Below are 26,792 nucleotides of genomic sequence, written 5' to 3'. Positions count from 1 at the left end.
CAAACAAGCAACCATAACCATTAAAAACAACAATCCCGAAACCAAAATCCTGAACACCCATGGAAGTGAGCATATTGCCCAGGAAATGAGAGCACACTGCCCGTGTAAGGTGATCAGAGGCTTCCCCAGCAGCTGCGTGGGGAAATTCTGGCAGGGCTTTCATGCAGATTTGTAATCTCATCTCACAAGATTAGCATCAGAGAACAGATCGCACTAGCAGTGTGGCATTTTCTGCTTCCCGGTTTGATCAGGGCAGTCACTTTTCAGCCTCTTCTTTTTATCTAATAACTGGTGGGCAGAGAACACGATAGACATCAGCCTTGTAGAGCACTTCTTAACCCTATTTATACCAGGAAAGGTGCCCCAGTTTCATCTTTGGTATCCCTCTACAAACCTTCCTCAGTAAGAAATTCATGCTTGTTTATTCTTTGAATACCACTGGAGTTTATGGGAATAAATATTTTAATCTAATATATTATTTCTTTTTCTCCCTTCACATCTAATTTTCTCCTTCTAGCAAAAGAAAAACAGTTTGTGAGACAATAAGATATAAGAATAAATAATACTTTAGAATGCAATGCAAAAAATGTGACCAAGGGAACCACAAAACTAACTGCTAAAATTACCTTACAAGAAATTTCAGGGCATTAAGGATATGTCCTCTTAAGTTATCTTAGCCAGTCCCAGGAACAGTTTATTCTAGAAAAAAAGGAACTAAAAATGACTGGCAATTACATTCCCGTTACAAATACTGTGATTTTCATGTAGACAAGCCCCAGAAAATAGCTTCCTCCCTTTAACTTCCTTCTTTTGTTACAAATGGCACAACTTCTACTTTTGACACTAGGTGGGTATCTCAAAGATTGGACCAAACCTTTCAACATGGATTAGTCACCAACTTTATGAATTTATGCAGACTTTGGAAATGAAAACAAGCAATTAATAACATGAAGTAGCTCACTCACTTGCTGCCTCTTTTCAATCTTCAGTTTCATTCGGACCTGAATGCACTTTAAGGTGTATCTGTACAAATCCCACGAAGCAACCTGCATTTGGCGTTTGTGAAACGCACCCATCAAGTTGCCACAGAGGAAAATTACAGCATTGGCAAGGAGCTGCACGAGAAGAAAAATATTTACCTGCTGCAGGGCAGTCACTGATACTTCACTAACACACATATTAGTCCCATAAAACACAGCAAATCCCAGACCATGTCTCATTTCCTCTTACCCCATCCCATAACAAATCATTGTTGCTATTACCCAGGATGGACCTGGCAGATGTAATCTGACTTTCACAGTCACAATAGTGAAACAGAAAATGCTATGCTATCATTCAACATTTATTTGCAGGCACCAGTGTTTGGTTTGTGGAAAAGCAGTGCACAAACTCCTGCATCAGCATGCTGTGTGGAGCCTGGCACATGCCTGCATGAAGGAGCTGGGGTGCTCCTGTTAATGAACACACCCTGTTAATGAGTGCTGGAGCCCTGAACGCAGCAGGCTGCACTCCCAGCCCCTCTGACACCCCGGGGCAGCAGTGGCCCTTTTGATCCACCCTGTGGGCAGTGCCTGGCGAAGGTGGGTAGACCCACCTGAAGGAGCACAGGTTGGGAAGAGTGACTATGACTAACCTAGGCATGTTTTTAACAGCTTAGTTTAAAAATTAATTTAACAGCCCTGCTTTTTCCACTTAGGCCAGAAAAACAAAATTGCACTGTAGATTTAAAAATTTGCAATTTTACAAAAAGCCCAAGGGTTTTTGGGCCCAAGCTCCAAATCCACAAACTTGAAACATCAATGGAACTTTTCTTAATAGAATAGTTATGCCAAAAGCAAAGAGAAGCTTGACTAGAGTATTGCATTATGTAACCCGGTTATTTTCTTACCTGAAATGGAATGCGTTCCTTGTTTCCTTGAGATGTTACACTTACCACAGTTAGAACAACAATGTGGGAGAGAGCAGAAACAACACTAATTATGACAGCACCTCTCATCCCAAAGGGTAGCATGGTATAAACTGTGAAGATTATGAACAGAAAGAATGGCACCTTTGGAAAGAAAAAGAAAAAATAAGAAAGAATCACGCATACATATTATTAAGTAAATGCCATAAATCACTACAGAAACAGGAGCAAAGCAGTGGGATTTTTACTCAATTTAAGGCTGAACAATTAGATATTGATGTTTCAAAAGACAGTTAAAGCCAGAAGGACAGTGGTAGTTCTAAGAGTTTGAGGGATTAACAGTTCTAGTTTCATAGACAAAATGGGTTAACATGACATATCACCCATAATTTTTTCACTTGTCCTTGCCCTTTATCCTGAACTTATCCTTTACAGCTGGAGATGCACTTTGGCTGCACTTTGTACTCACACATCAGGAACAGTGTGTTGCAAGGCTAGCAATACTGAATAGAATCAGATTTCTCACCTGTTGGAAGATATTTTTCTAATTTTAACATCACCCAGTCACATGTGTATGTTTGCTTTGTGTTTGATAAAAACCAAAAATCCAACCAATACTTCCTGGTCCTCCCACAAGAGAATAACCTTTATTACCACTAACCATATATTTAGCTGCACACCTTTTATAAAATGCACTGCTGAACTGCTCCAGATCAGTGGGAAGGTTTGTAAAACTTAAATTCATATTTATACACTTGTTACAATTGTCAGCTTATATATATAGGGAAACTAACAGCCCTGATCACAGGAATATTATTGCAGCATTCCTGGCTCAGCTCCATCTCATCACAGCAACTAAATTGTGCCATTCCAGACAAGAGCTTCCTTCGAGGAAGTCTCAAGGGCCAGTCTGCCCTTAAATATTTTCCCAGAACAGATAGTTTGACTGGGACAGCAGTAATCAGACAAACAGGCAAATAAAAGATTTCATTCAACAAAAATGTTTTCCCGTGTATATCTTACTACTTTAACTGGAGTAAAGACATTTTTTTCTGCCATAATTGCAACCCTCATCACACAATGTTCTGAATGCTGTGTGATAGTTTTATAAGCACAAGAAAAGGATGGACAAGCAAAGGCCATACCTGCATTTAAACAGTAGCTTTAATTAGTGATAAATTCATAACTTGAGCTGAAATTCTGAAATAAATCTATTCATTTACAGAGTAGGGCATCCTTATATTTTAGACTTAAAATCAATATGAATGAATTATTACCACATTGGCTTGCAGCATTGAAAGCAGCTAAACCAAATCGTGCTTTGTTACATATTTGCATTTATAGTTAAGATCAATACATTTGAGGGCAGGGGGCGTGGTTCCGAGGTAATAGGCACTTCCTTAAGTTAAAAAATACTGGACAGCAACTCTAAACATACAGTGCTGGATCCAGGCCATAATACAAATCAGATTTGGGTTAACTGATAATTGATATCTTTCTTTATTCAAATAAAGAAGGGAAGGGGCAGAGCTCATAAAACAAGATAAAAAGTCATTTTCATTTAATTAAAGCTCTTCTGCTTGCATTATGAGATCTTAGGAGGAGTTTCCTACAAATTATGATATTTTTGGCTTCATGAAATCACCCATCTTCTGATCAGAGATAGCAAGCAACAAAGTTTAGCCACACCCAGCAATGCCAGGATGTGTCATTAATCCTTATTGTTCACTTCACCTCTCACACTGACTTAAAAACCTGCTCCCTAGGGCACACCCAGCTCTGGAGTCCTTTATACATTTCTTGAACACTTCTCTGACCCAAATAAGTTAACAAAGCAAGTATTATTAACAAAACAAAAAAAAAAAATCAGAGATGAATTCATAGTAATTAAGATTTAGTAAAAATCCTAAAAAATCCAATTTAATTACAAAAATCCAATTCACTACTAAAGATGCAATTCCCACATAGGTTTATGCAATTATCCAATTTTTTCACTGAAATGTATTTTCACTATAATCCAGAATGCCAACTACAATTTGCTGCAACAAATCAGCGAAGCCAGTTTTTAGAAGTTAACCTAAATCTCAGAAGAGTTATTACACAGTTACAACATCCTGAAAGACTGAAGCACAGAAAAACATCCCCAGCTGACCACCAGCCCTATGCAAGAACCTGAATGAGCACAGCATACCCACCTGCTCCCACAGCTGATAATCACTCCCCGTTTCAAAGAGGGAAACGTATCCCACGGTGAGGAAGCAGAGCCAGGCCACGAGGCCGAAGAGCGCCAGGCAGCGGCGGAGCAGGGACTCCATGCAGAGCAGCAGGTACGTGAGCGCAAACACCGCCAGGGCCGCGCACACCGCCACCAGGAACGGCAGGTGGGAGCGAGCTTCCTGCAAGGCAAAACTGGATTACAGCTGCTACAAATGTCCCCTTCAGAAAAAGGAAAAATGCAAATGTTCCCTTCAGGAAAAAGGAAAATCTATACTGCCCTGGAAACAGCTTGGACGCCTTTGAAATAAGTTAACCTGGGTTTTTCGGTAGACTAGATAGACTAGCTGTGGCAGCATGAAGACTTTCTGATATTCACACATAGAGAGCTAATACAGTAAATACTATTATAGGCAAGGTGGGAATGAGCTTCCTGCAAAGGCAAAGCAAGGGTGACAGCTGCTACAAATATCCCCTTCAGAACAATGAAAGATGCATCTATACTGCCCTGGAAACAGCTTGGATGCCTTTGAAATAAGTTAACCTGGGTTTTTAAGTAGACTAGCTGTGGCAGCATGAACACTTTCTGATATTCACACATACAGAGCAAATATAACAAATACTATTATAGACACTCATTCTACCCTGTCGCCCTGTTCTTCTAAGCCTTCTGATGTTTACATTTTTGTAATGGAGTTTCTCACGCATTTCTCATGTAAATAATGATTGTTTTGCCTTCCTTTCTGGAGGAGGAGAAAATTGATGGACTCTTGGTTTAACCAGTGTAGCTAGAGAGGTAGCAATTTCATCCCCCAAATCCATGGTCACTTTTGAAAGTCTATAAATATTGGAGTTTGGAAATAAACTGCCCTCTTCTTGCCTTGGACATCTCAGCTTGTACATGTCATTCATTTCATGCCCTATTGAGACACTACCCCAGCTCCACTGCTGTTGTTTTCCAAACTAGCTTAAAAGGCAAACCCCAAACTACTAACTTCTAACTACACTGTGTCTATAATGCAGATGTACCCAAAGAAATGGATTTAGAGTTCAAACTTTGCTAAAGAGGAGTGTAACAGTGCTCTAATTTTCACAGAAGATAAATTGTTTAAAATAGTGTTCCTGCTTTTCTTCCCTTCCTAAGAAATAAAAGGGATACAAGTGCAATTGGTAAGATTTGATTTGCTGCTAAAGAGAGACTTGAAGACTCTTTATCATAAAGTTGTTAGGAAAGCAGAGTTAAAAGGCAATGAAGGATTATAACAGCTACTTTACTACCTTTTTACATCATTATCTTTAAATCAACTCCTCTTCTTACCAGCTGTCAACTGGGCTTGTACAGCACTAAATTTCTTTATAAAAAATCAAATTACACTACATAACAAAAAAATCTTTAAGCTGCATCTTTTCTCTGCCTATAGGATCACCACTCTTTGCTAACTAAATATTGATTCCACGGATAACCCATTGTACTGGGAGGTTCCTGTTGTGTTTTTAATAACCAAAAAAAAGAAAAATATTTTTAAAAAAAGAAATTAACAATCTGCAAATCTTTTAAGAAAAAAAAATCACCTCAGGAATAACCTGATGAAAAACCAACAAGTCACCGTAATATGAGAAATGCAGGACATTTTAACTTCTGTTCTTGCTCCTTCCTTGGCCCTTTTAGTACTTACTATCATAGCTAGCATTCAATAGAGATCAGGATTTGGTTCCTAATGAATAGAAAGGAAAAAAATTCCTTATAGTAATTGTGCAGGTGCCTGACAATGTCTTCTCTCTTCCCATCTGTTTCAAAATCATACACAGCAATGCATGCACAGTTACTTGATATCTTTCAGCACCGCAATTTTGACACCATGTGGCTCAAAATATTATATAGCCAAAAAGATTCAGTGTGCTGTCAGAGCAACTCCTTATCCTCTCTGCAAAAGTGAACACACACAAAAGAAGTTTACTCACAGCAGTAACGAAGAAGATGATGATTAGAGTAGTCCAGAAGAGGATGGCGATGAAGAGCAGCAGCAGCAGGAGGGGATGCTGCTGGCTGGTGTAGCGGTACTTCTCGTAGAGCGGGTCTGATATCCTGCCCTCATCGCCCTCGTTGAAGAAGTATTTCCCTTTAGCTGGCATCTTCTCCCAGGCTGGCTGCTATTTCTGCTATTTCTCTCCGTTCCCAGTGCACACAATGACACAACTGAAGCCACTGCTTCAAAGAGAAGTTTTGTCGTTTGGCTGCTGCCTCTGTGATCTTCAGGCACACTGAGTAACCCACATTCTCTGATTTTACATCTCATGAGCAGTGACTTCAGATTCCCAATGCAATCAAAAGCAAGAATTAGCCTCCCCAAAACCACAGGCAATTCATCATCCGCACTAAGCATGAAGCTCCAGGTCAACTTGCATTGGTGCAGACAGGCGTTTTTGGCATGAGGTTTTTTTAATTATTACTTTGCAAGTCTCAAACTCCTTTCCATAAGCTTGAATCTCACTTCCTGGGATGAATCCTGCAGAGAGACAGGATTAGTAAATTCATAGTTAATCATACACAATGTTCCCCGGGGGGAGGGAATAAAAACAGTTGATTCCTTAAACTTTCTGTGAACTTTCCACCTGCATGCTGTGACCAGTGAGCAAGAGCAGCGTGCTGCTGGTGGGTGGGAGCCCAGGAGCCTCATGCGTGGGCAGCACTCCCCAAGGGCTGCTCTGCTCACCCTGCTCTGGCAGCTCAAACATTTTCATGTACAAGAGTGCTACATGGGGCTTTTTCCTTCTGAGCAAACGACACTGCTCCTGTGAGCGTGTAACTGAATGCTCACAGCTCTTTGGAAGTTGAGTGCATCTGTGTGTGTGTGTGTGTATATAATCTTCAATCACAATACACTTGGTATTCTTTCTCAAAACATGCATCTTAAAAATTAAGAAATCCTCTTTTATTAATTTCAGACTTCAATTAAGGCATAGAAAACTGAGAAAAGAATACAGCTGTCCAAGCCAAAATTCATTAAACTTTTATTTAAAGATACTTAACATCTAGTTCTGTACATTTCATTCCACTTTAAGTAATACTGTTTCCAAAGCAATACATGTGTTCTGCTAACAATGAACATTAAGGAATAAACTGTATTGTTCATTTCTAATGACCAGTGTTTTTCAAATAGGTTCATTAATATAGTTCGTTCAATGCCAAGAGCCATAAAAAAGAAGCACAGGGATCTGATGGAGGGAAGCATGAAAAACAGGATTTTGTAAGTCTTATTAAAACTTGACAACAGGACCACAGCTTCTTTGCCACCATGGTGCCCAAGGCCATTGCTCCAGGGAGAGAGAACCCACTAAACCTCACTTTTTTTTCCTCAGAAAAGCCAAATCCCAGCCAGTTACTTTCAAAAACCAAATGCTTAACTGCACACATTCGGACTGCTTTCACACTAAAAGCAGGAAAAAGTTTCAGAAACCATAGTGAGAAATTCTGCCTCTGGTAAATAGAGCCAAACACTAACATCCTATCCAATTATTAATGATCAAGCAGGCAAAACCAGATATATCAACAGTGAGACTGAACCAAAAAAAAAACGGGTACTTTTGCAAAATGAAAAACTAGAACTTCTTTCCAGAGTACCCCCAAACTTGGATTAATCACAAAAAAACCCCATATTGTATCACTCTTACTCAGTAATACCCAGAATAAACTGACATGTATATGAACATATCAATATGCATAATAAACAAATAAAATTGAATCTTTCCCATTTATAGTTAACGGTATACCTAATGTCTCACCTGTACTGGTTATTACTGAGTTCTTCATCATAATTAAAGTCCTCCCAGTTTTCACTTTAAAAAATTCTTTTGGTACTCACACCATTTGCATGTGCATAATAATGCTCTTGAAAAGAAGTGTGAATCTCAGAAACCACTGACACTTAAAGGAGAGATGAAGAAGAAACTGAAACATTTGCATCATGTTTTACTGCATTTTCCAAGTCAAAGGTAACTGCACAATTACTTCACTTGGGTGTAGTAAGTCAGTTTTTCCTGAAGAAGAAACTCTCAGAAAGTGTGCACAGGGGCAAGTATTTCAATCTGAATTTGTCTTTCAGTAACAAAGACAACAGACTCCAGACAGTGGGAAGGTTTGGCCTCTGATGCAGCAGAGAGGCAGACAGCTCATGAAACATCCTGAGGAAATCCTTTACCATGGGGCTGGGGGTGCAGGAACTCACTCTGCCTGATGTGAACAACTGCATGAAAGAGATGACAGGCTTGCTGTCCCAGTTCCTTCTAAAAGTGTATTTCAGATCAAAAACAATGAAGATCATCTTTAATATACTTCCAGAAATATGATTTTAGTGGTAATCTTTATTATATAGATGTATTTTGAGAGGGAACTATTTTTCCAATTAGCAGAATCCATTTTCAAAAAATAACTATTAATTGCTAAGCAGCAATACATTCACAAATATGTGGAACAAATTATCCTGTCTTGGGCTACTTTAATATTAAAGTCCAGGAAAATTTACTTCACAGCTTGCTTTCTGTAACTTCTCCTGACTATGTGAATGAAAAAACAGTACCAAGAACTACATCTATTCTACAGGATTATACTGGGTGGCTGTGGTTCAGTTATCTGATGCTCAAAAAATGAAAAATGGGTGCAACGTCAGCTTGGCACTCTCTCTGAATATTATTGAAGAGTTTTACAGGACAGAAGATTGAAGAGACATGTCTTTTCAATAGCCTAACCCATTTTAATTAAAAAGAGATTGATATCTCATTGATTTGTTTCTTCCTGGCTGATCTCTGTAGATATGCACTGCAAGTAATTATGAATGACCCCTGGGTCATACAATTTTCTTCTCAGAATTCTACCAGGCAAAGAAGCTCCCCAACAGTACTTTATTGATTTACCAAGAACCCATAATGCACCACATAAATGCTACTTTGAGGTGAATAATTCCACTCCAAATTAGTTTCAATTTGCATCCCATGTCCCACTGACACTACCACCTCCCTTTTAAAAAAGTCCCCACTTTTGTGTCTTTTCTCCTTTGAATTTTTCCATCAACCTTTTGGAAATGTAGAAGGTAGATTTGAGAGAGAGAAAGATTCTATCATGGGTGGTATCACACACTGGGAAAAACATCAGCTCAACATGCTTCTGTTTATACATTTAAGGATCATGTGAGCACTGTGCATCACAGCATCACTTTTACTCTTTTTGGTCATTGTTCCTGGAAGATTTGCTGTTATGACACACCAGGAGAGGTGTAACCCTGAAACAGCAACAAGCCACAAAAACCAAAGAACACTCCCAGAAGCACCGGTGGCAAACACACTGAGCCAAACAGGGACTGGATCTGGGTTGTTGCCATAAAGCCACAGAGCTCTGATCAGCAGCTTATCAAGAAAAAGCCTCATTTCTTTAGAGGCCTTAATTGTGTTTGGATGAAAAAGAGAAGGAATTGTCACCCAGGTCAGGATCTACAAGAAGCAGCCCTGTCACTGTGGGTTAGAAACTGCACTGAGAGCCTATGGGAGCAACCACCAAACACACCAATATGATTTAGTCACATCTGTGTGAGCTTCATTTGCAAGCCAATTAACATGAAGACTTTTTGCCCAGTGAATATGTAAGAACACTGGATATGTGAGAGGTAAAAAAACTGGACAACAGAATACCTTCCAGAAAATGAACCAAAACACCTATTACCTTCCAAACCTCCTGTGTTTCAGTGGGAACAAGGATGTGCTCAGGTTCAGCACCAGAACCTCTTCTAGGTAGAGTGCTGGGCAAGACCTAACAAAAGCACAGCCACCTTTCACCTGCAACCAAAAAAGACAATATTTCTATCTCCCACAAATCTAGGTATTGTCCTATGCTTTCCTCTCCTTAGATGGGAACTTTCAAGCACTGCAAAACTCTCCAGTCTCCTACTGACACAAAAATACAAAAAGCAATTATTATTTCATTAGCCTACCAGGCTTGGACTGAGGCTCTTTTGTTCTCCCAGGCTAGTTAAAACTCTCCACCAGGCTTTTTGTCAATCTCCCACATTTTCTGAAGAGCTGGCTGAAGACACACACCTTTTCTGAAGGCTCAACAGCTGCAGAATAGCATGGTCTGTACAGAGCCTGTAGAGCCCAAGTGTTTTAAAGAACACACACCAGCCCAACGGTGTTGATGCATGGGGTAATTTCAGCCCCTTCCTCCCCAGAAATTGTCTGCATGGAGCAGTGTGAGGGCAGCTGGGGGAGGAAAAAGGGGAGAGCATCCAAGACATGGAGAGAGCAGAGCACAGAGTCACATCCCAGGGAGATCTCTGGAGCTCTGGCACAAAGAGCAGCCCTACCCTCAGCACTGCACAGTGGAGCAACAGAAAGAATGACAGAAGTCAGACTGATAACGACAGAACAGCTCTTGGGATGGCTTCTTTCACTCTCTGCACCCTCCTTCCACCCTCTCACTCACACACCAGGATGGACAGACAGCCAGTGATCACATCCTATTCCCTCTCTTTTGGGAGAATTATTCACAGCAGCTCCTGACCAAGTTAAAGCCTTTCCAAACAGAATCCAGGTATGTTGGAGTTCTGATTTTAATTTCAAAACTCCTGATATATACACAAGTGAACACAACCACAGTAACCACCTGGATAATTTATAAAGTATTTTTCCTCTTAGTTGTTCATTTGCCAAGAACTCAAGACTTGATCACCCAGAGCTGCCTGGTTACCAAAGAGCAGTGTCTGAAATATTAAAACAAACCCTAATAGCAAGAACCAAATGAATCTATATAAATTGCCTTATTCCTCTCAATAACTTCTGTATAAAAGCAAGTAGAACCACTTTTTTTATCTTTAACTACAACAGAACCAGGCAGACATTACAGTTTTGATTTCCATTCCATCTTTTGTTTCACACAAATAACAACAGTGTTTCTGAAATTACTTTAGCAATTTCCATGACAAGAATGATTGCTGACTCTAATTACCCATTAGCAGATACTAAAAGGGAATCAGGAATCTATAAACACGCAATAGAATAATTGAAGGAGATTAGTGGATGAATTATGAATCTCAGGCAAAAATAATCTCCATCTTAGCAGACTCCATGACTAGTTCAGTTAGGAAACGAACTTTAGCAATCCGAACACACAGCACAGGAACTACCATTCATGTTAAAGACAACACTTCTTCCTTTTAGACTTTGTTTTCAAACACTAGCCTGCAGCCACCTTAGCTTCTTCTACCCATAAAAAAATACTGAGTGGAGAGCAGGTGTGTTTTTAATGATCTGTCTGCTATAGAGTTTCTCTATAAAGGCAAACCTTTTTCTGTACATATTTTGAAGTTTTTCATGTGAAATTTCACCTTCCTTAGTTACATTTAATTGTTGAAGGACTTCTGCAATACAGAAAAAAAAATCTTACCTATATTCACCTTCTATTTTCTCACAAAGAGTGAGCATACTTCAACACAACAGCACTCAGAACTATATTTACATTAAAACACCAAATCAATACAAAAAGTAGTCTGTCATTTAAAAAAAAATACCCCATGACATATCAGAGCAATCAGTGACACTACATCACTTAGGGTTTGCCTTGAACGTTGAAAGCCACAGCAATGATAGTGTTAAATGTGCTGCAAAGAAAGCAGTGAAAATGAACTTTTTAATTCACATTCTTATTTCAGTAGATTGCTTCTTCTCATAATATTTGTTCTCCAGGGCTATTTAAAGTAGGAATAAGTAACGAGCTGTTTAATTTGGAAACAGTTTTTCAGTCTCTTGTACAAGTGGAAGATGTGAAATAACAGAGGCTGTGGTTTCATAAGCACCACCAGCCAGCTCTGGCCAGACGGAGGAGGAGGAGGAGGAGGAGGAGGAGGAGGAGGTCTCACCCAGCCAGAGCCCCCATCCTGTCCCAGGCCCTGCACCAAGCTCCTGCTGGGCTCTCTGCAGAGCCCGCTCACCAAGCACAGCATGGAAAGCCAGCTTTGGCAGGTTACTTCCCTGTGGGGTGGGGGAGTGCAGCAGGTAGCAGAGGCACAGATGAGCTCCACAGCTGGCCCTGGGTTTGGAAAGGAAAAGCAAACCACAAGTAGGAAAGCAAGCACAGCAGTGAGCTCTTAAACTGACTCATCACTTCTCACAGGTCCACAGCCTAAGGAAAGAACATGAAGAATACCACTGCTAAAGCTGGGGGCAGGGGGACGGGTGCTTGTTGCTAATTTTTAAATACCACTATTATTACAGGATGTGCTTTGAAGAAAAAGAGTACAGTCACAGAAAAAAAACCCTGTGCTACTGATCCTGGTAGGACAGAAAATGGTGACAGAGTATGGCTCAGAAAACCTATTGGTAATTTAAGACCAGCTCACAAACTAAGTCAGTAAAAAAGAAAGAAGAGTCCATATAACCAGACTGCTGCAACTGAACTACACAGGAGAGTTTACTACTGTTCTAAGGAACTTTTTATTGAGAAAACACATAATGGTTCAACCAACAAATCTATTAAGCCTTATAATTAAGTGCTGGGTCTGGCTCAGCAGGGTGGGGGAGGAAGCAGCCCTTTTATAATACTGGTTTTCATAAGCAGCAAACTCCAGGGTGTAAAAAGATACATCACACCAGAGGGGAATTGAGCTGTGCTTTGCATCTTTCAAAACCAAGGTGTGTGATTATTTCTTGACTTCCCGACCCCCTATCACATCTTACAGATAGACTTTTTGACTTTAGCTGATCTAAAATTGAACTTACCACTTCACAAGTCAATATTCCCCTTACACTTTCAGTTTTCATATCTATTTAAAATTCATGTCTTTGAACACACTGTCCTCAGAAGCCAGAATAGCTTTTCATTGAGTAATTTCAGTTTAGTTAGGTCAAAAGCAGTGTGCTTGTGCCATTGCTGAAAGTACTAAAACCTGTAATGTTGAGCTATATAAACTGCAGAAAAACCCCTAAAACACAGGACAATAAACTTCAACACCATGCAGAAAAATATTTTCAGCTAAGACAGCAACAGGGACAGAGTCTCTGTGTGTCTAAGCCCCAATAATTTCTACAAGAATATCCCTGATTTCCACAGAAAGTGAAACTCCTGACATTTTCAGAGGATCTGTTTTTTAAGGGAAAAAAAAAGGCATCACACTAGGTGATACTGAGCCTTTACTGAAATCAGCAATAAAACAAAAATTCAAGAAAGATGTGTTTGAATGGTCTTTTTTTTTCAGGCATTATCTCCTTTAGGTTACAGAATTATAACAAATAGCAAACAAAAAGCTCAGGCTGACAAGATTTCTAAGCTCAATATAATTAATTACACCTAGAGTGAATTCTCTGTCATCTGTTTGGCAAAATTTTGAATATGCCTCAGGTAATCTATTTCAATAAAGCAGTGAAGAAGCAGAGATGTGGCAGAGTCAGACTACCAGGGTGTAACTGGACTCTTCTATCACTAGATAGCACAGATATGCAAAAAGTAAAAAATTACAAAATATTTTTTAAAAATCACTGTGAACAAGAGAGTAATGGGTATCACACATTGCTCTCATTTTTTTCCTGTCCCACCAAGTTATTTGAGGGGAATGTACAGTTCAATACAGAAACCCAGTACTATTTACCCATGTCTAGGGTAAATAGTGTATTTGCACAGAGCAGGTGCAATCACAATATGACAGGGAGAAGGCAGGAAAAAGATAACACCTGCCCTGAGTAAGATAAGAAATCACTTCCCATTTCAGTCAAGTCTATCTAAAACCAGTAAAACAGAGAAGGAGGTTCCTCTCTCTCCTACCTACAATATTCCCACCCCACTGAAGTGACTAGAAATACAAACTGGGATCTGAAATTCAAACAATGCATTGATATCAACAACAACTTTGTTTGTCCCAGTCTCTAATTTTTACAAAGTATTTTTTTTAATGTTTTTGTCAAACATGGTTGTTTCTAGCTGAGTTTCTGCTTACTCACCTCTCTCAGCCCAAGAGATGGACACAGTAAGAATGTGACTGTGCCTCAGAACCTGGAGCAGGGAACTGCAGGGTGCTCCTGCAGCACAAATATTTTTGTTAATGTATAAAATGTCCTTTACTAAACCAAAGTCTTCATACTATTTAAGGAAGAAGGGGGAAGGTAAGGAGACAGATTAAATTCAATCCCCCTTTATTTAATGGTGATTACTTCAAGACCAAGTCCTATCAAATACCTGTTTTAAAAATCTTATTTCTCTATACATTCAGTACAGGGGAATTTTAACATTCCCCAAACTAACCATGCAACATTTGTTACACCACCACATCCGTACTTCACAGCCAAAAAAACTAAAAGTAACACTTGCAATAAGGAAGTTCCCTCCCTTGGAGGTTAAATACTAAAAACACCACCAAAGAGACAGATATTTCTGATGGAAGCATTATTTCTAGAATCATACCCAACCTCAGGACACAAAGCTGTCAAACACCCACATTTCTTTTTTAGAAACTGTTCCAAAATGCAGTACCTGGTTTTGGAAAGGTACTTTGTGGAGTCATTCTGAAATAAAACAATGATAAATCACTGAAAACCTCACATATCTTCTATTTTCAGTCTCACTTGATAGCAACACACTAAAAAAATGTTCAGAGTTGTACACATATTTTTCATTGATGCAGGCAAAGGGCCACAGGAGCCAAACATTCACAAGGGCCTGGTAAGGTGCTTTGGATCACAAAGAGAGAACCATGAGAAACAGCGAGAGCTTTCCAGTGACAACCAACATGCTTCAGGGAATTTTGTTTCCACACTAAGTTTTGATTGTCTACTAAGATACTAAAATGTCTGAACACAGATCTAATCACAATCACTCTTCTTGTTTCATCTTATCTTTCATCTTGCCATTTCCAAAGATTTGTTTGACAGCCATCCCCAATGCCAAGAGGCCACTGGAAACTTGCACCATGCAAAGCACTGACTCACCAGGGGGAACAGGGATATCTCACCTGGCACAGCTAAAACAAAGCAGGCACTTGTAAATTAAATTCTCCTGAAGCAGCTTTATCCTTTGCATTTGCTGATACTAAAGCCAGTTAATGAGTATTAAAGCAGAACTAGTTAATTCCAGACCTGAAACAATACCGCAGACATGGCAAATCTTCAGGAAGTGGCAAAAGTCACCTCTCAGAACAGCCTGCAGCTGGTGCCTCACGGCTCCAGGAGGTTTACAGAAGAACCTTCCAAACTGAGGCCTCTTTAACACTGAGTGAAGGCTGCCCTGCTCAGTGCCCAGCCAGCCCCAGGGCTGGGTGTTCACCCACCCCAGCAGCACTGAGAAAGCATTTCCACCTGCTCTGCAGTGCTGAGCTGTGCACAGCAGACTATCCAGGCTTTTATTTACTGGGACCTCTAACAAAAACATGCTTGTTGTTTGCTTACCATTACAGGCCACAGGATTCATTGGCAAAATCCATATTTCTCCACTCCATCATGGTCTGTTCCATCATTTTGAAATTCCTACAGGAGAGTGAGTGCAGCCCATTCAGGTTAAATCCTTGACACTAAATCTTTTGATGTACCACACATGGGAACCTGCAACAAGACAGGGAATCTTTACTCCAAGGACCACTGTAGGTATTAATAATGCTTTATTTCTTTCCTTCATAGTTAAAGGAAGAAAAATCTACTCTATCTCCATCATACATTTTATGAACCTTTACTCAGACAATCAGTAGAAGAAAAAGTAGTTAACTGTATTGTGACATGAATATAAGCTGATTGAAACAATCACAGCTGGAAATGTCTAAAAAGGCTCAAGAGTGATGAGAGGCATTGTCTTTATGCTAACTGACCCCAACGTTTTTTCAAGCAAGGCCTGCATGACAGCAAAGGGAACTCTGCTAAAATAGGATAAGAATGTTTTAATGACTTTCACAGCATCATAGATAATGAAAGTTCTACTTTTCCAGTGAGTTTTGTTACACATAAGACCAAATAGCAGCAATTAAAAAAAAAACACTCCATAAAAGGTAACTTAAATTTAAAACTATATAATTAAAAACAATTTAAAATATTGCAGATCAGCAAATATGACAATATGGCAGGAAAGCAGCTGGAAAAAAAACCCCAAAAGCACACCAGCAAAACATTCCTTCCCTGGACCTTGTAACTCTGGATAGAGACTTGTCTAGTGCTAGTGTGGAAATGAAGAGATTCTGACACTCAATCTGCTTGTCTTGGAGTACCAAAGGGCAGAAGTGCATATTCCTAGGATGCTGTGAGCAGAAAATTGTGTCTCCAGTTAGGCAGATGACAAAGACGTGGTTAAGTATCATCCTTGAACCCAGTGCACCAGGTATCTGGTAGGGGAATTCATATCACACATAACAGCTCCTGGCTTTGTCTCACTCTCTTCCTGCTTTATCCTCTTCATACACAATCTGGGAACAGCTCTTCAGATGTGAGAAAATGCCAAAGTTCAACACCTCAGCATAGTACCAGGCTCTGGCAAGAGCCCTCACTCCTCACCGTTCCTTGTTGGAATCCAGTGCACACTCACCAGGGGCACAAACCAAGAGGAGTAAATGGTTACACAGAAATGTTGAAACAACGACCCAAAGAGAGGCCCAGAGCAGGAAATCAGAATTAAGATGGCACTGAGGAGTCTGATTCAAGTTAAACAGCTGTGCTGGAAAGAGAAAGTATCAGCATCTACATCACTGCTCGTCCCAAAGCTCTGTCCCCAGGGACCCACTCTGGAAAGCAGAAGGCAAAGGAAACTGCCAAATAATCTGGCACAAAAACAAAGTGGATGCAAAGTATTTTATCACAACAAGAATTGAAGTAAATCTACTGCCATTTTCTGTTAATTTTTGCTAAAATATACAAACTACTTGAACCACCACTCAAAATAGGCACTCCACTCTCTCACAGTGGGTTAAATGTCCAGCCCATACCTAAGTCCTGGGACAGCTGTGGCCATTTCATTAGATTTAGCTGTACCTAGCCAAGACCTACATGCATCAGCATTCATAAAAGTTGGGTGAAAGATGGAAAAGATTGTTATGTAAAAGGTCAAAACCCTGACAAAGGCTTTTGGGAGCCTTGGAGAGAGATGAGAAGAAAAGCTACAGGAGATCTCAGAGAACTCATCTGAAAAGGCAGATATGAATCTGCTGTGTCTGTGCATGCATAACAGCAGATAAAAATAAGACTTTGTTAAACCTGTTACATGTACAATTGGAATGCCTAAATAGGCTGCTGCTTTACTTTCACTGTGTCACGTATCCAGTAGTAAGGATGAGTCTCTGATAATCACAAGAGATACCTTGTGTTCCTTTGAAATGGAGCAGTGTCATGTGGAGAGCAGCACATGGGGAGGGTGCTGAATAGTTAGAGCATCCCAGAAATATCAGAGTGCCTTTTAGAAAAATAAACTGTGACAGTTTTTAAAAATCACCCCATGTTTATGAAGGTGCTTAGTTGTAATTCATACTCATAACACACCTTAGAGAATTACAATGCAATTTAGAGAATTAATATAATGACTATACCAAGCTGACAGTTTCACTGACTTCAACTTTTTTTCTTTTTTTTTAAAGCTATGCCTAGAAACATTATTTTGTCCAGAGCCCCTGATAAACAGTTGTATGCAAGATTCCTTTTAGTTACAGAGGGATGAAGGTGCTGCTCCCTAGAAGTGTCCTCAGGATCAGGTCCTGGGGATATTCCTGTCCTACACAGAAATTATAAACAAAGATAACGCACAGGAGAAATACTTCACATCAAAATGTAAAGAGAAGAGAGTTAAAAAAGAAAAAGATTCTCTCTGTGTTTGTAACTGAAGTTCCTCAGAGGCACAGAGACCAGTCTGCTGATAAGCAGCAAGTTTCCGGCAGTAAAGTGATACACAAAGTACTTGGAGCCAATTTTTGATCTGCAAGACAGACAAGCCTCTCTGCATTCAACACTCACCACAGGCACCTATTTCCCTAGCAACAGCTTATGGGGCGCTTTCATTTTGACTGAAGAACATTTAACCAGTTACATTATGAGCCCTGCACCTTGCTGCTACAGCAGCAGTTGCTTTTCACACCTACCAAATTGTTCTTTGTGTGGCAGTGAGCTGCTGGATCAATGCTGCACCTGCAGCACAGATTTGCTTTATCATTTTTTGGTGGTTTGGGTTTTTTTTTTTTTTTTTTGACTATCTGAACTTTATCAAGCTAAAACTGGTCAAAAGTGAAAATAAAAACCCAAAACCTTACAGTATTAAAAAAAGGTAACTTAGTTACTTTGTAACACCCCTATTACTTTCCAGATGTTTCCTTCGTTTGAAGTTTGGAGTATTAGAGTACAGAGAAGAACACAACAACAGTTGTGTATGTAACAAGTGCAGTCCTTGATTAATGTTAGGGAGACTTAACCAAAGGAGACAAAAAATATACCAAAATAAAAATGCCACATCAACTATTCACCATCAGATCAAATGGCATAATGAGATTTTTTAAAAAGTGCCAAAAATTGAGAAATTACAATCTAGGAAGTAACAATTCAAAACTAAGAAAAAGTAATATCTTTCAATGAGAATGTAATTGAACTGCACAACTCATCCATCCCAAGTTTATCTTTAGATGCTGAGGAAGGAAAAAACAAATTTTCATTAATACTATGCCTCAACAAAATACAAACTACTAATGGCCATAAGCCATAGCCTAAAGATCCAACCTGCTGGTGGTTTATTAAAGACAACCCTGATTCACAGAGCTTGCATTCTGCACAGAGCCCCGAGGAGAAAGCCAGCAGCTACATGCACGGGAAGTGCTCAATCAAAACCCATGCTATGAAGCACCTCAGGAGCAGGTCTGGGAAGAGCAGCCAAAGTTGAGAGTTCACTGTCAATTCCTCCCTGGTAGATCAGGGAGCTCCTGTAGAAGCACAAATCACCCATTTAATTAGTGTCAGCCATTCAAAATTACTTCTAACTCTCACTGAAGTTGTTCAGCACAATTTAAGAGCAGGCCTGAGAGTCAACTATTGCCAAAAGCACAAGAACATTATTTCAATAACCACATCCTGTAGTTAAAACACAGTAAATTCCAGAGCTATTTTTCTCCCTTGTAATCCCATATTTCCATCTTGTGAAAATAAAAATTCTCAAAACCTTCTGAAGCCCTTAGCCCCTGTGTGAGAAGGACAGCTGATGTGTTTAAAGGAAAGAACTCAAATTCATTTCTTTCCTCCCTCCTATGGATTTTCTCCTGGCAGACTCCAAGTGTGTGGTATCCCCTTTCTTCTCTCCTAAAGGAACTGACCTAATACCAATATCCACCCACAAAAGGTGCAAACAAAATAAATGAATATTCACAAGACATTTTAGGAATATTTCCAAGGAATAGTTCCAAGCTTATAAGATGCAGATAATTTTGGACTATAAAAAGTTATTACAGCAAACATCTTTGCTGGCACTTAAATATTTGCTGGACTTTATTCTCATGCTTCCAGAAACATAATTCCTGGAGGAGAATGTCTGTTCAGCTGTGGCAGGAAGCACAATGCTGGGCTTTAAATATCACATAAAATAATAATTAAGTTATTGTGTAATAGCATTATATTTTCAAAAATAAATATATAATTAGATAAGAATGCATAATGTTGAGGATAGCAGAATGCCCATGCTTCAGCTCCCACTGTCAGACATGGTGGTTACAAAAACAACACAGCAACCAGAGCTGTAAATTCACTTACAGAAACTCGGGGGGATCCCTTAACACCAGCTTTTCAGCAGCAAATGGAATCAGCCCCTCTGAGCAATGGTGTGACAGAACAGGGGATGGAATCACGAGGTTCCTTTCATCCCTTTCACGTGGCTGAAACACCAGCAGTGTTTCTGAGGTGCAGCTGAAGCTGTCACTGCCTTATTGCCCAGGTACAGATGGGTACCTGCCTGAGCAGCAAACCTGACACACAGGGGGGCCCACGTGTGGAACAGGAGGTGTCTGGGATGTGCTCAGCTGCAAACAGCTTCACACCTATTCATAAATCACCATCCTCCCTACACACAGGGTTTAGGTCAGTTTAATGAACTGAAACAGGAAGTTTTGCTGTTCATTTTAAAGAAATAAAATTATCACAGATCCTGGCTCTGGCTCCACAACAGGGGTGTCTACAGTAATATTTGCTCAGCAAGTTTCTCCTCCTCTTCCCTCTTCCTCCCCACCACTTATTCCTATCTTGTTGCCACACCATTCTTTCAGTATGTGCATGCCACTGTTTCTAGGACTACAGACCAACACAAAAATAATCATTTGTCTCTCCTAGGTTTTGTTCCTTTCTGCCCAAGAGGCAGACAGGATCAGTGATGGTGCACAGCAGCTTGGAGGGCAGCTCAGCCAGCACAGCTGAGAGCAGTTGGCTGCAGAGGCAGAACAACGAGGTGACAGCAGGAATGTGCTCCTTAACCTAAGTCAGAGGGAGGAACTGTGGTCCCACATGTGCCCCAAGATGAGGAACAACCCAGAGAGATGCTAGGCAAGAGCCAGGAACAGAAGAGATAGCTCCTCAGGAGAAAAGAGACCTCTCAATGCCTTTGGCACCAAGCAAGTAGCCAGGGTGGTCTGAAATTCTCTATTTTAACACATGACAAAAGCCATTAACAGCTCTGTTATGCACAGTCTGTGACCTGCAGGAAATAGTCAAGACTGTAAAAAACAGGGACAGATAAATATATGCCAGCAGGGAAGACTCACTGCAGTGAGATTGGCTCACCCCACCTCTGAAAACTGAATGAGGAGATCCAAGATGCTTTCCCAGAGCAGGGAGGAGAGCTGTAATTGCATCATTTTTCTAGATGAGCAGTGTCAACAGCTTGGGCTCTGAGTCAGTGCTGAGCCCGTCAATGCCCTGTGGAGGTCCCTGGGGCACGGAGCTATTGGAAGTGATGACTTTCACAACAGGCTGCTGAGCAGGATCCAGACGCAAATACGCTTAGGAGAGAAAGAAGAGCTGCTACTTTATTTTTCTGTAAGAGCAAGAACACACTGCCAGTACTTTGGGCAACTTCCAGCAGCCAAATTACTGTTAATGTCCAGAACACTTTCCACTTTTGTCTGGGAGCTTCCAGGATGAGTAAATAAGACCTCATGTACTCTTATTTCTATCAACATTTCACAGAATGAAAAAGCCAGAAATAAATCAGACTTGCTAGAATCACCCTGTGAGCACCACTCACATCTTTTGAGTGCCAGGTTTTTGCTTCCACCAGTAAACACACTTCAAGTCTGCTACCTAAAAATCCAGTCATTTAACACAGAGAAAAATAGATGTTCTTCCCTTCCAACTTACAATTTTTGCATGGCAAGAAATACACCAAAAGGAAAAGCTTAGCTCACTCTTTTAGACAGAAGCGAGTTAAGCACACAAACAGAAAAAATATCAATCATTTGTGACCAATCTGCAGCTTCTAATATGTTTTTTATCTTGCACACCTTCTAGAGGCTAATCTCCAAACTATTTTTTGCATTTGACTACAGCCTCAAAAGACATATGAGTTCACACTGAAAAGGAAAAAGCCAAACATTTACATTTTTAGAGTGTTTCTGATGTAACACAATCTGCAAATATTTATAAATCCAAACCCCACACACTAACACTTAATTTCTTTTTGTTGGTTATAAATTAATTTCAATAAATGAAGCAGAAGCCACTAAAATACAATATAATGCACAATATGACAAACCCCATATTCATATTTATCACTGAGTCAGCCCACTTCATCCAGGAACTAAAATCCAAGTGTTTCAGGGTAAGGAAAATCATAAGCCATATGCAACCCTTCAGTGACCTTACCTGTGAATGAAACAGGCAAATCTACATTTCTAGGTACTCTATGTATTACACACTGACATAAAAATGCTGTAACATTCATTTAAATCATAAAACAATGGTTTACACCCAAACTTCTTGATCACCATGCTAAGTCTAAGCATACAAACCTAAAACAAGGAAGAGAAGGAATAAAATGTAAGTGTAAGTGTCTGGTAGGAATTTTTGTTTAAATCCACTCCTTGAAATGACTGTTAGCAGTTACTTTATTCAGGCATATCCATATACATTGGACTATACCAGTAATTTCCTCACTGTCTAATTGTTTAATATACTTCTAAGCATATACAACCACAAAGACACCCCAGATGATAAAATAAGCTGACATTAATGATAAGCAAACAGTCAAAACTAAGGTCTCAAAACACCAATTGCTCCACAGCATATTTACAGAAAGACACTGCAAGTGTTCAGTGGCAAGCATAGAAAAAGGCTTTCTAAGTCTTTCACACGAGCTCTCAGCTTTAGGTGGAGTTCAAAAAAATGTGGGGGGGGGAGGCAGCAGATCTGCAAGAAATGTGCAAAAGTTCCAGTGACGTTCAAAGAAAACAAGTGGGGTACAAGAAAAAAGTGTCCCATTGGGAAACATACTGCACACTGTCAGTTGTAGACGTCAAGCACAAATTCAGAAAGCATTAAGACAAGTTTTTATATTTAGACACTAGCTAGTGTCTAAATACGATGGACATGGAAACCAACACTCGCTGAACTCTCCACCCACACCACTGACTTATGAAATCCTGATTTCCTAGACAGGATGACAAACAAAAGAAGTAAAAGTAAAATCAAAGCTGCACATCAAACAAACTACAAAAAAGAGAGATTTTACATGTACCATGAATACTAGATGTCCACTTCACCAACATCATGGCTGGAAACAAATCTGTACTGTGAACATAAAGCAAGGACTCAAATCAGCCACAATAAACAAAGTTTAAGATTTTGCAAAAACATATATTCATGGCAGCAAATATAGTAAGTAATACATCAATTTTTCTAAGTGGTGTTAGATTTTATCAATTTCCTTTAATGTTTCCTCCTTTGGCTGAGATGAATGTGGATGTTAGCACAAACTGTGGTTCCCAGGGGAGGCTGACAGGGCCAGGCATGAGTGACCTCCCCAGACGCCAGAGGAGCTGTCCCCTGCAGCCAGGGAGCAGCACTTGGCTCCTCCTCTGAGCCCTTGGGTGATTCTCCCAGTTTGCCCTGGGTTTATGACCCTGCAGAAAGGATCAGCAGGAGGTCAGCCTGAGGAACAGGGATTCAGTGAATGACGCAGCAACCAACTCAGACTGCGGGTCAAGAACTCCCAAAGAAGAAAAGGCAGATTCTCATTCTGGCAGCAGTCAAACAAAAGAACAGCCAGGAAGTTCATCAATAAAGGCAGATTTTTGTGTCAGTTCTCTGGCTCTGAGCAGCAGTATGTCTAGTTCTGGCCTGAAATTAATCTCTTGCACAAGCAAGCTACAGTACAAACCCAAGGTAACTGCATCAATACAAAACCCTGTGGCAGAGTCCAGAAACAGAGCGTATAATGTTCACAATATATTTCTTCAACTAGTATGCTTGAAATTATTGGGAAATATATGTAAAAAAACTCAAGGTCCTAAGATAGTCTTGAAAAGTTTGCTGACTTCTCCATTAAGACAGGAAGGAAGTTATAAGAATGTTTAGGCCCACTGACACAGCATTAGTGTTTTATCAGAATATTAATGTTAGCAGACTTTTTTAGTGAACCCTAAATCACAAAACTGTGTTTAAGCAAAGCTTTTAGCATTTAACTGCAGAGAGAACTTGCCTTAGGTCAAAGGTGATAAAAATTCATAAGACAAGTGAGAAATCAGCATAGAGTTCTGAAAGCCTTTTTTCTTTTTGTAAACAATTCATAAGCAAAAGCTATGTTTGGCAAGGAAGGTGCAGTGACCCCTCAGGTTACCATCACGTTATTAAAAACTCACTGCTGCCTATGTTTCATGCTGTTAGCTATATAGCAACATCAAAAGGAAAAAATAATTAATGAATAGTTTTTAGCAATACAAGCAATCACCCCAAGCAGGTTAGAACTAGAGAAAACTACATCTTGAGATCATTCTGACTCAAGTTTTACTTCCAATAAAAAGGTACATAATATAGTTTGTGTGCTACAAATGATCTGCCCAAATTATCAAAGACTTTTTTAAAGGCTACCATGGCAAAGAAAACTGCCTAGCTTGTTACACAAATTATCAGCAGATCAATTAAAACATGAGGATTAATAGCATGTAAAATTTCTCATAGTAACTGCTAATATACAAACTCACAGACTCCTGTAAAGAAAAGCAGAATAATTTGTCCCATATTTACTTTATGTTGGATAATAGTATACACAGGTAATAACTAAGGCATTTTAATTTAGCCTCTGACAACATTTTGTGCAGCCACTCTCAGGTTATTGTCTAAAAATGAGTGTGGCCATAATCACCATGTTGCTCCCCTGGTGTAAGAACATACATTTATGTTAGAAGACATTTGTGCAGCCTGTGTGCACTGCTGGGGGAGCTGAGGAAGCTCTACTCTGCAATCACAAATTCCTCCTGGCTGTCACAGGGTCTGACACATATCTGGAGTTTGCCTGGACATTACTAAAGCTCTTTAAGCTAACAGTCCTTGATGTGACACGGGGACACAGGGAGGGCTGGCTATGGCACTGCACTGAGGCAGGAGCAGCACTCAGCCTCCTGTGCTGAATAAGACACCAACAAAGATCATCCACAATCACCTGGCTGTTCCCTAGCAGAACAGGTGGTTGGTGCATTTAAAAACCAGTTTTTCAGGTCTGAACTCAAACTGCATGGTAACCATGCAACAGACCACCCGAGGGTCTGTGACTGGCCCGAGGGTCACACAGCAGCACAGGGAACAGGAATCAAAGGCTGCTTGATTCCTCTCACAGAGCAAAGAAAAGCCTGTGCTGAGGGTGTCAAGTACAGGAACAGGGATATGGGAACCCTGGGAAGCATTGACCAAATCCTAAACACTTCAAAGAGGGAAGATTCAGCAAACAGTATGCTGTATGGTTTGTTTTGCACTGACAGGCAATCACTAGCATCACCTGGAAAACTTCTCTAAAAATTCCCCCCACTACTAGCTCTATGTCTTTGTGACTGTCAGCTACCTCATGCCTCCAAGAGTTAAGTATTTCTAGCTCATGGGACTCCAGAAGTTTGTTTACTTCAAAACAACAGAGTCAGAACTGATTTTAATGTCCAGGGCATTTGTTCCCAAGGTCCAGGCTCAGTGAGTGAGTGCAGAGAGGCAGCACCCAGAATCCTGAGGTGCTTAAAGCACTTGCACATAGGGTGGACACAAATACAGCTGGCTGGTGTCTTGCAAAGAAGGCACAAATCAGGGTGATAGCATCACTAAGCTGCATACAAAAAGAGAACTTATTAAAATTCAACCACGAGGCTGGAAAGAGTGGTGGAGCTGTTCCCCCCTCAGAACTGGCACATTTCCCCTGTCCACTGCCAGGCCTCTGCTCTGACAGCACAGTTCAGGTTACAGCAATTTAAAAGTATTTCTGGATAACCTGATTTCCAATGTGTTAGGCAGCTGCTTCAGAAGTGCTTTTAAAATACACAAGGTTTCAGAAGACATACACTGCCTTCTTCCTTCTGTATCTCCAGAGTCCCCTCCCATCAAGGGCACTCACCCAAGCCTGACTCTGGATCAGGGAAAGTTCTTCCCAAGCCCACTGCAGTATCATTATGCAATAATAATACAATATATTCAGGTCTCCTCTGCCTGTAACCCATCCCATTTCTGTGAGGGCAGTGCACACTTAAAGAAATCCTTCCTTCTCCCCCTGATCTCATTTTTTTCACCTCTTGAAAATCCTTTTGTTTTTAATGAGAACATTTTTATAGCATGTAAAAACTGCAACAACTGATTCATGGCTTTCCAACTCCCAGAGTTCCCATACTGTCTACAACCAACACTCCTCAGACTTGATGGCAAGCAGTAAGTTTGGTTGTTCAGGGGTTTTTTTGGCCACTGCTTCTTAAAAAATGGGCTGTTTGTAAATGCACAAGCCCAAAGAATGATGCTTGGGATACTGATACACAGAATATGATGGAGCTGCCATTCAGAAAGATAAAAAGAAACAAGCACATTATTTTGGATTCTGTGGCCTTCAGAACTGATGCTTTAGTTTTCTTTATTTATACCAACAGATGTTTATGTATCTTCACACATATACATTTTTATTGGCAGCAGAGAGCTCCAGGAAAAGCCTAACCACAAAAAATCCAGTTTAAAACAAGTAGAGGAGAATCTATTTCCAAGTACAGTTGCCTGCACAAAAGCAGGACAGAAATTAATTCAACATGTAAAACAAGTGTTTCATGCTACTCTGATAAACCAGTTTAGCTACAACTACATCCAAATTCCCTGTGCAAACATGCTTGACAAATGGTTATGGAATACAGAATTAATATAAGAAAAGAGCAACTCTTATTTCTTGCTTAAATTTGTCCAGAATTTTGAAAAGCAAAACTTTCCCCTTTGTACTCCCAATATACTATTCATTAATTGCAATTTAATCTCCTTTATCTAAAAGATCGTTATTTAATTGGTCTGCACCTGACCAGAAGCAATTGACACCCACATGCAGCTCTGCTCAGACTGACAACCTGTGGCACTGAATCGTGTTCAACAACTCCACAAGTGAGCTCTGAACATGCAAGCAATCAACACATCAGCTCACTAGGGAAAATTAAACAGGCTGTGTGGAATTTTGCCTCTTGTGGCACTGTATAAGCTGCATCAAACT

The 26,792-nt window shown here is 40.1% G+C and overlaps 1 protein-coding gene across 3 annotated transcripts in view; it reads right to left on the bottom strand.

The window, feature by feature from the left end:
* The window catches only part of ADCY7 (adenylate cyclase 7), a 60,313-nt gene that overhangs the window by 26,745 nt on the left and 6,776 nt on the right, over positions 1-26,792 (bottom strand). For all 3 annotated transcript variants that reach the window (XM_036390308.2, XM_036390309.2, XM_036390310.2), the window contains 5 exons: positions 15,539-15,691; positions 6,083-6,627; positions 4,102-4,302; positions 1,889-2,050; positions 966-1,115 (listed from right to left, as the gene is read on the bottom strand). In XM_036390308.2, coding sequence (XP_036246201.1) covers positions 966-1,115; positions 1,889-2,050; positions 4,102-4,302; positions 6,083-6,253 — 684 coding nt within the window. In that variant the 5' untranslated portion in view covers positions 6,254-6,627; positions 15,539-15,691. The remainder of the gene's footprint in view (positions 1-965; positions 1,116-1,888; positions 2,051-4,101; positions 4,303-6,082; positions 6,628-15,538; positions 15,692-26,792) is intronic.

Source organism: Molothrus ater, chromosome 12 (assembly GCF_012460135.2).
Source record: "Molothrus ater isolate BHLD 08-10-18 breed brown headed cowbird chromosome 12, BPBGC_Mater_1.1, whole genome shotgun sequence".
Classification (NCBI taxonomy): domain Eukaryota; kingdom Metazoa; phylum Chordata; class Aves; order Passeriformes; family Icteridae; genus Molothrus; species Molothrus ater.
The sequence above is the reverse complement of the archived record's forward strand: the minus strand, read 5'-3'. Positions and strand labels throughout refer to the sequence as shown.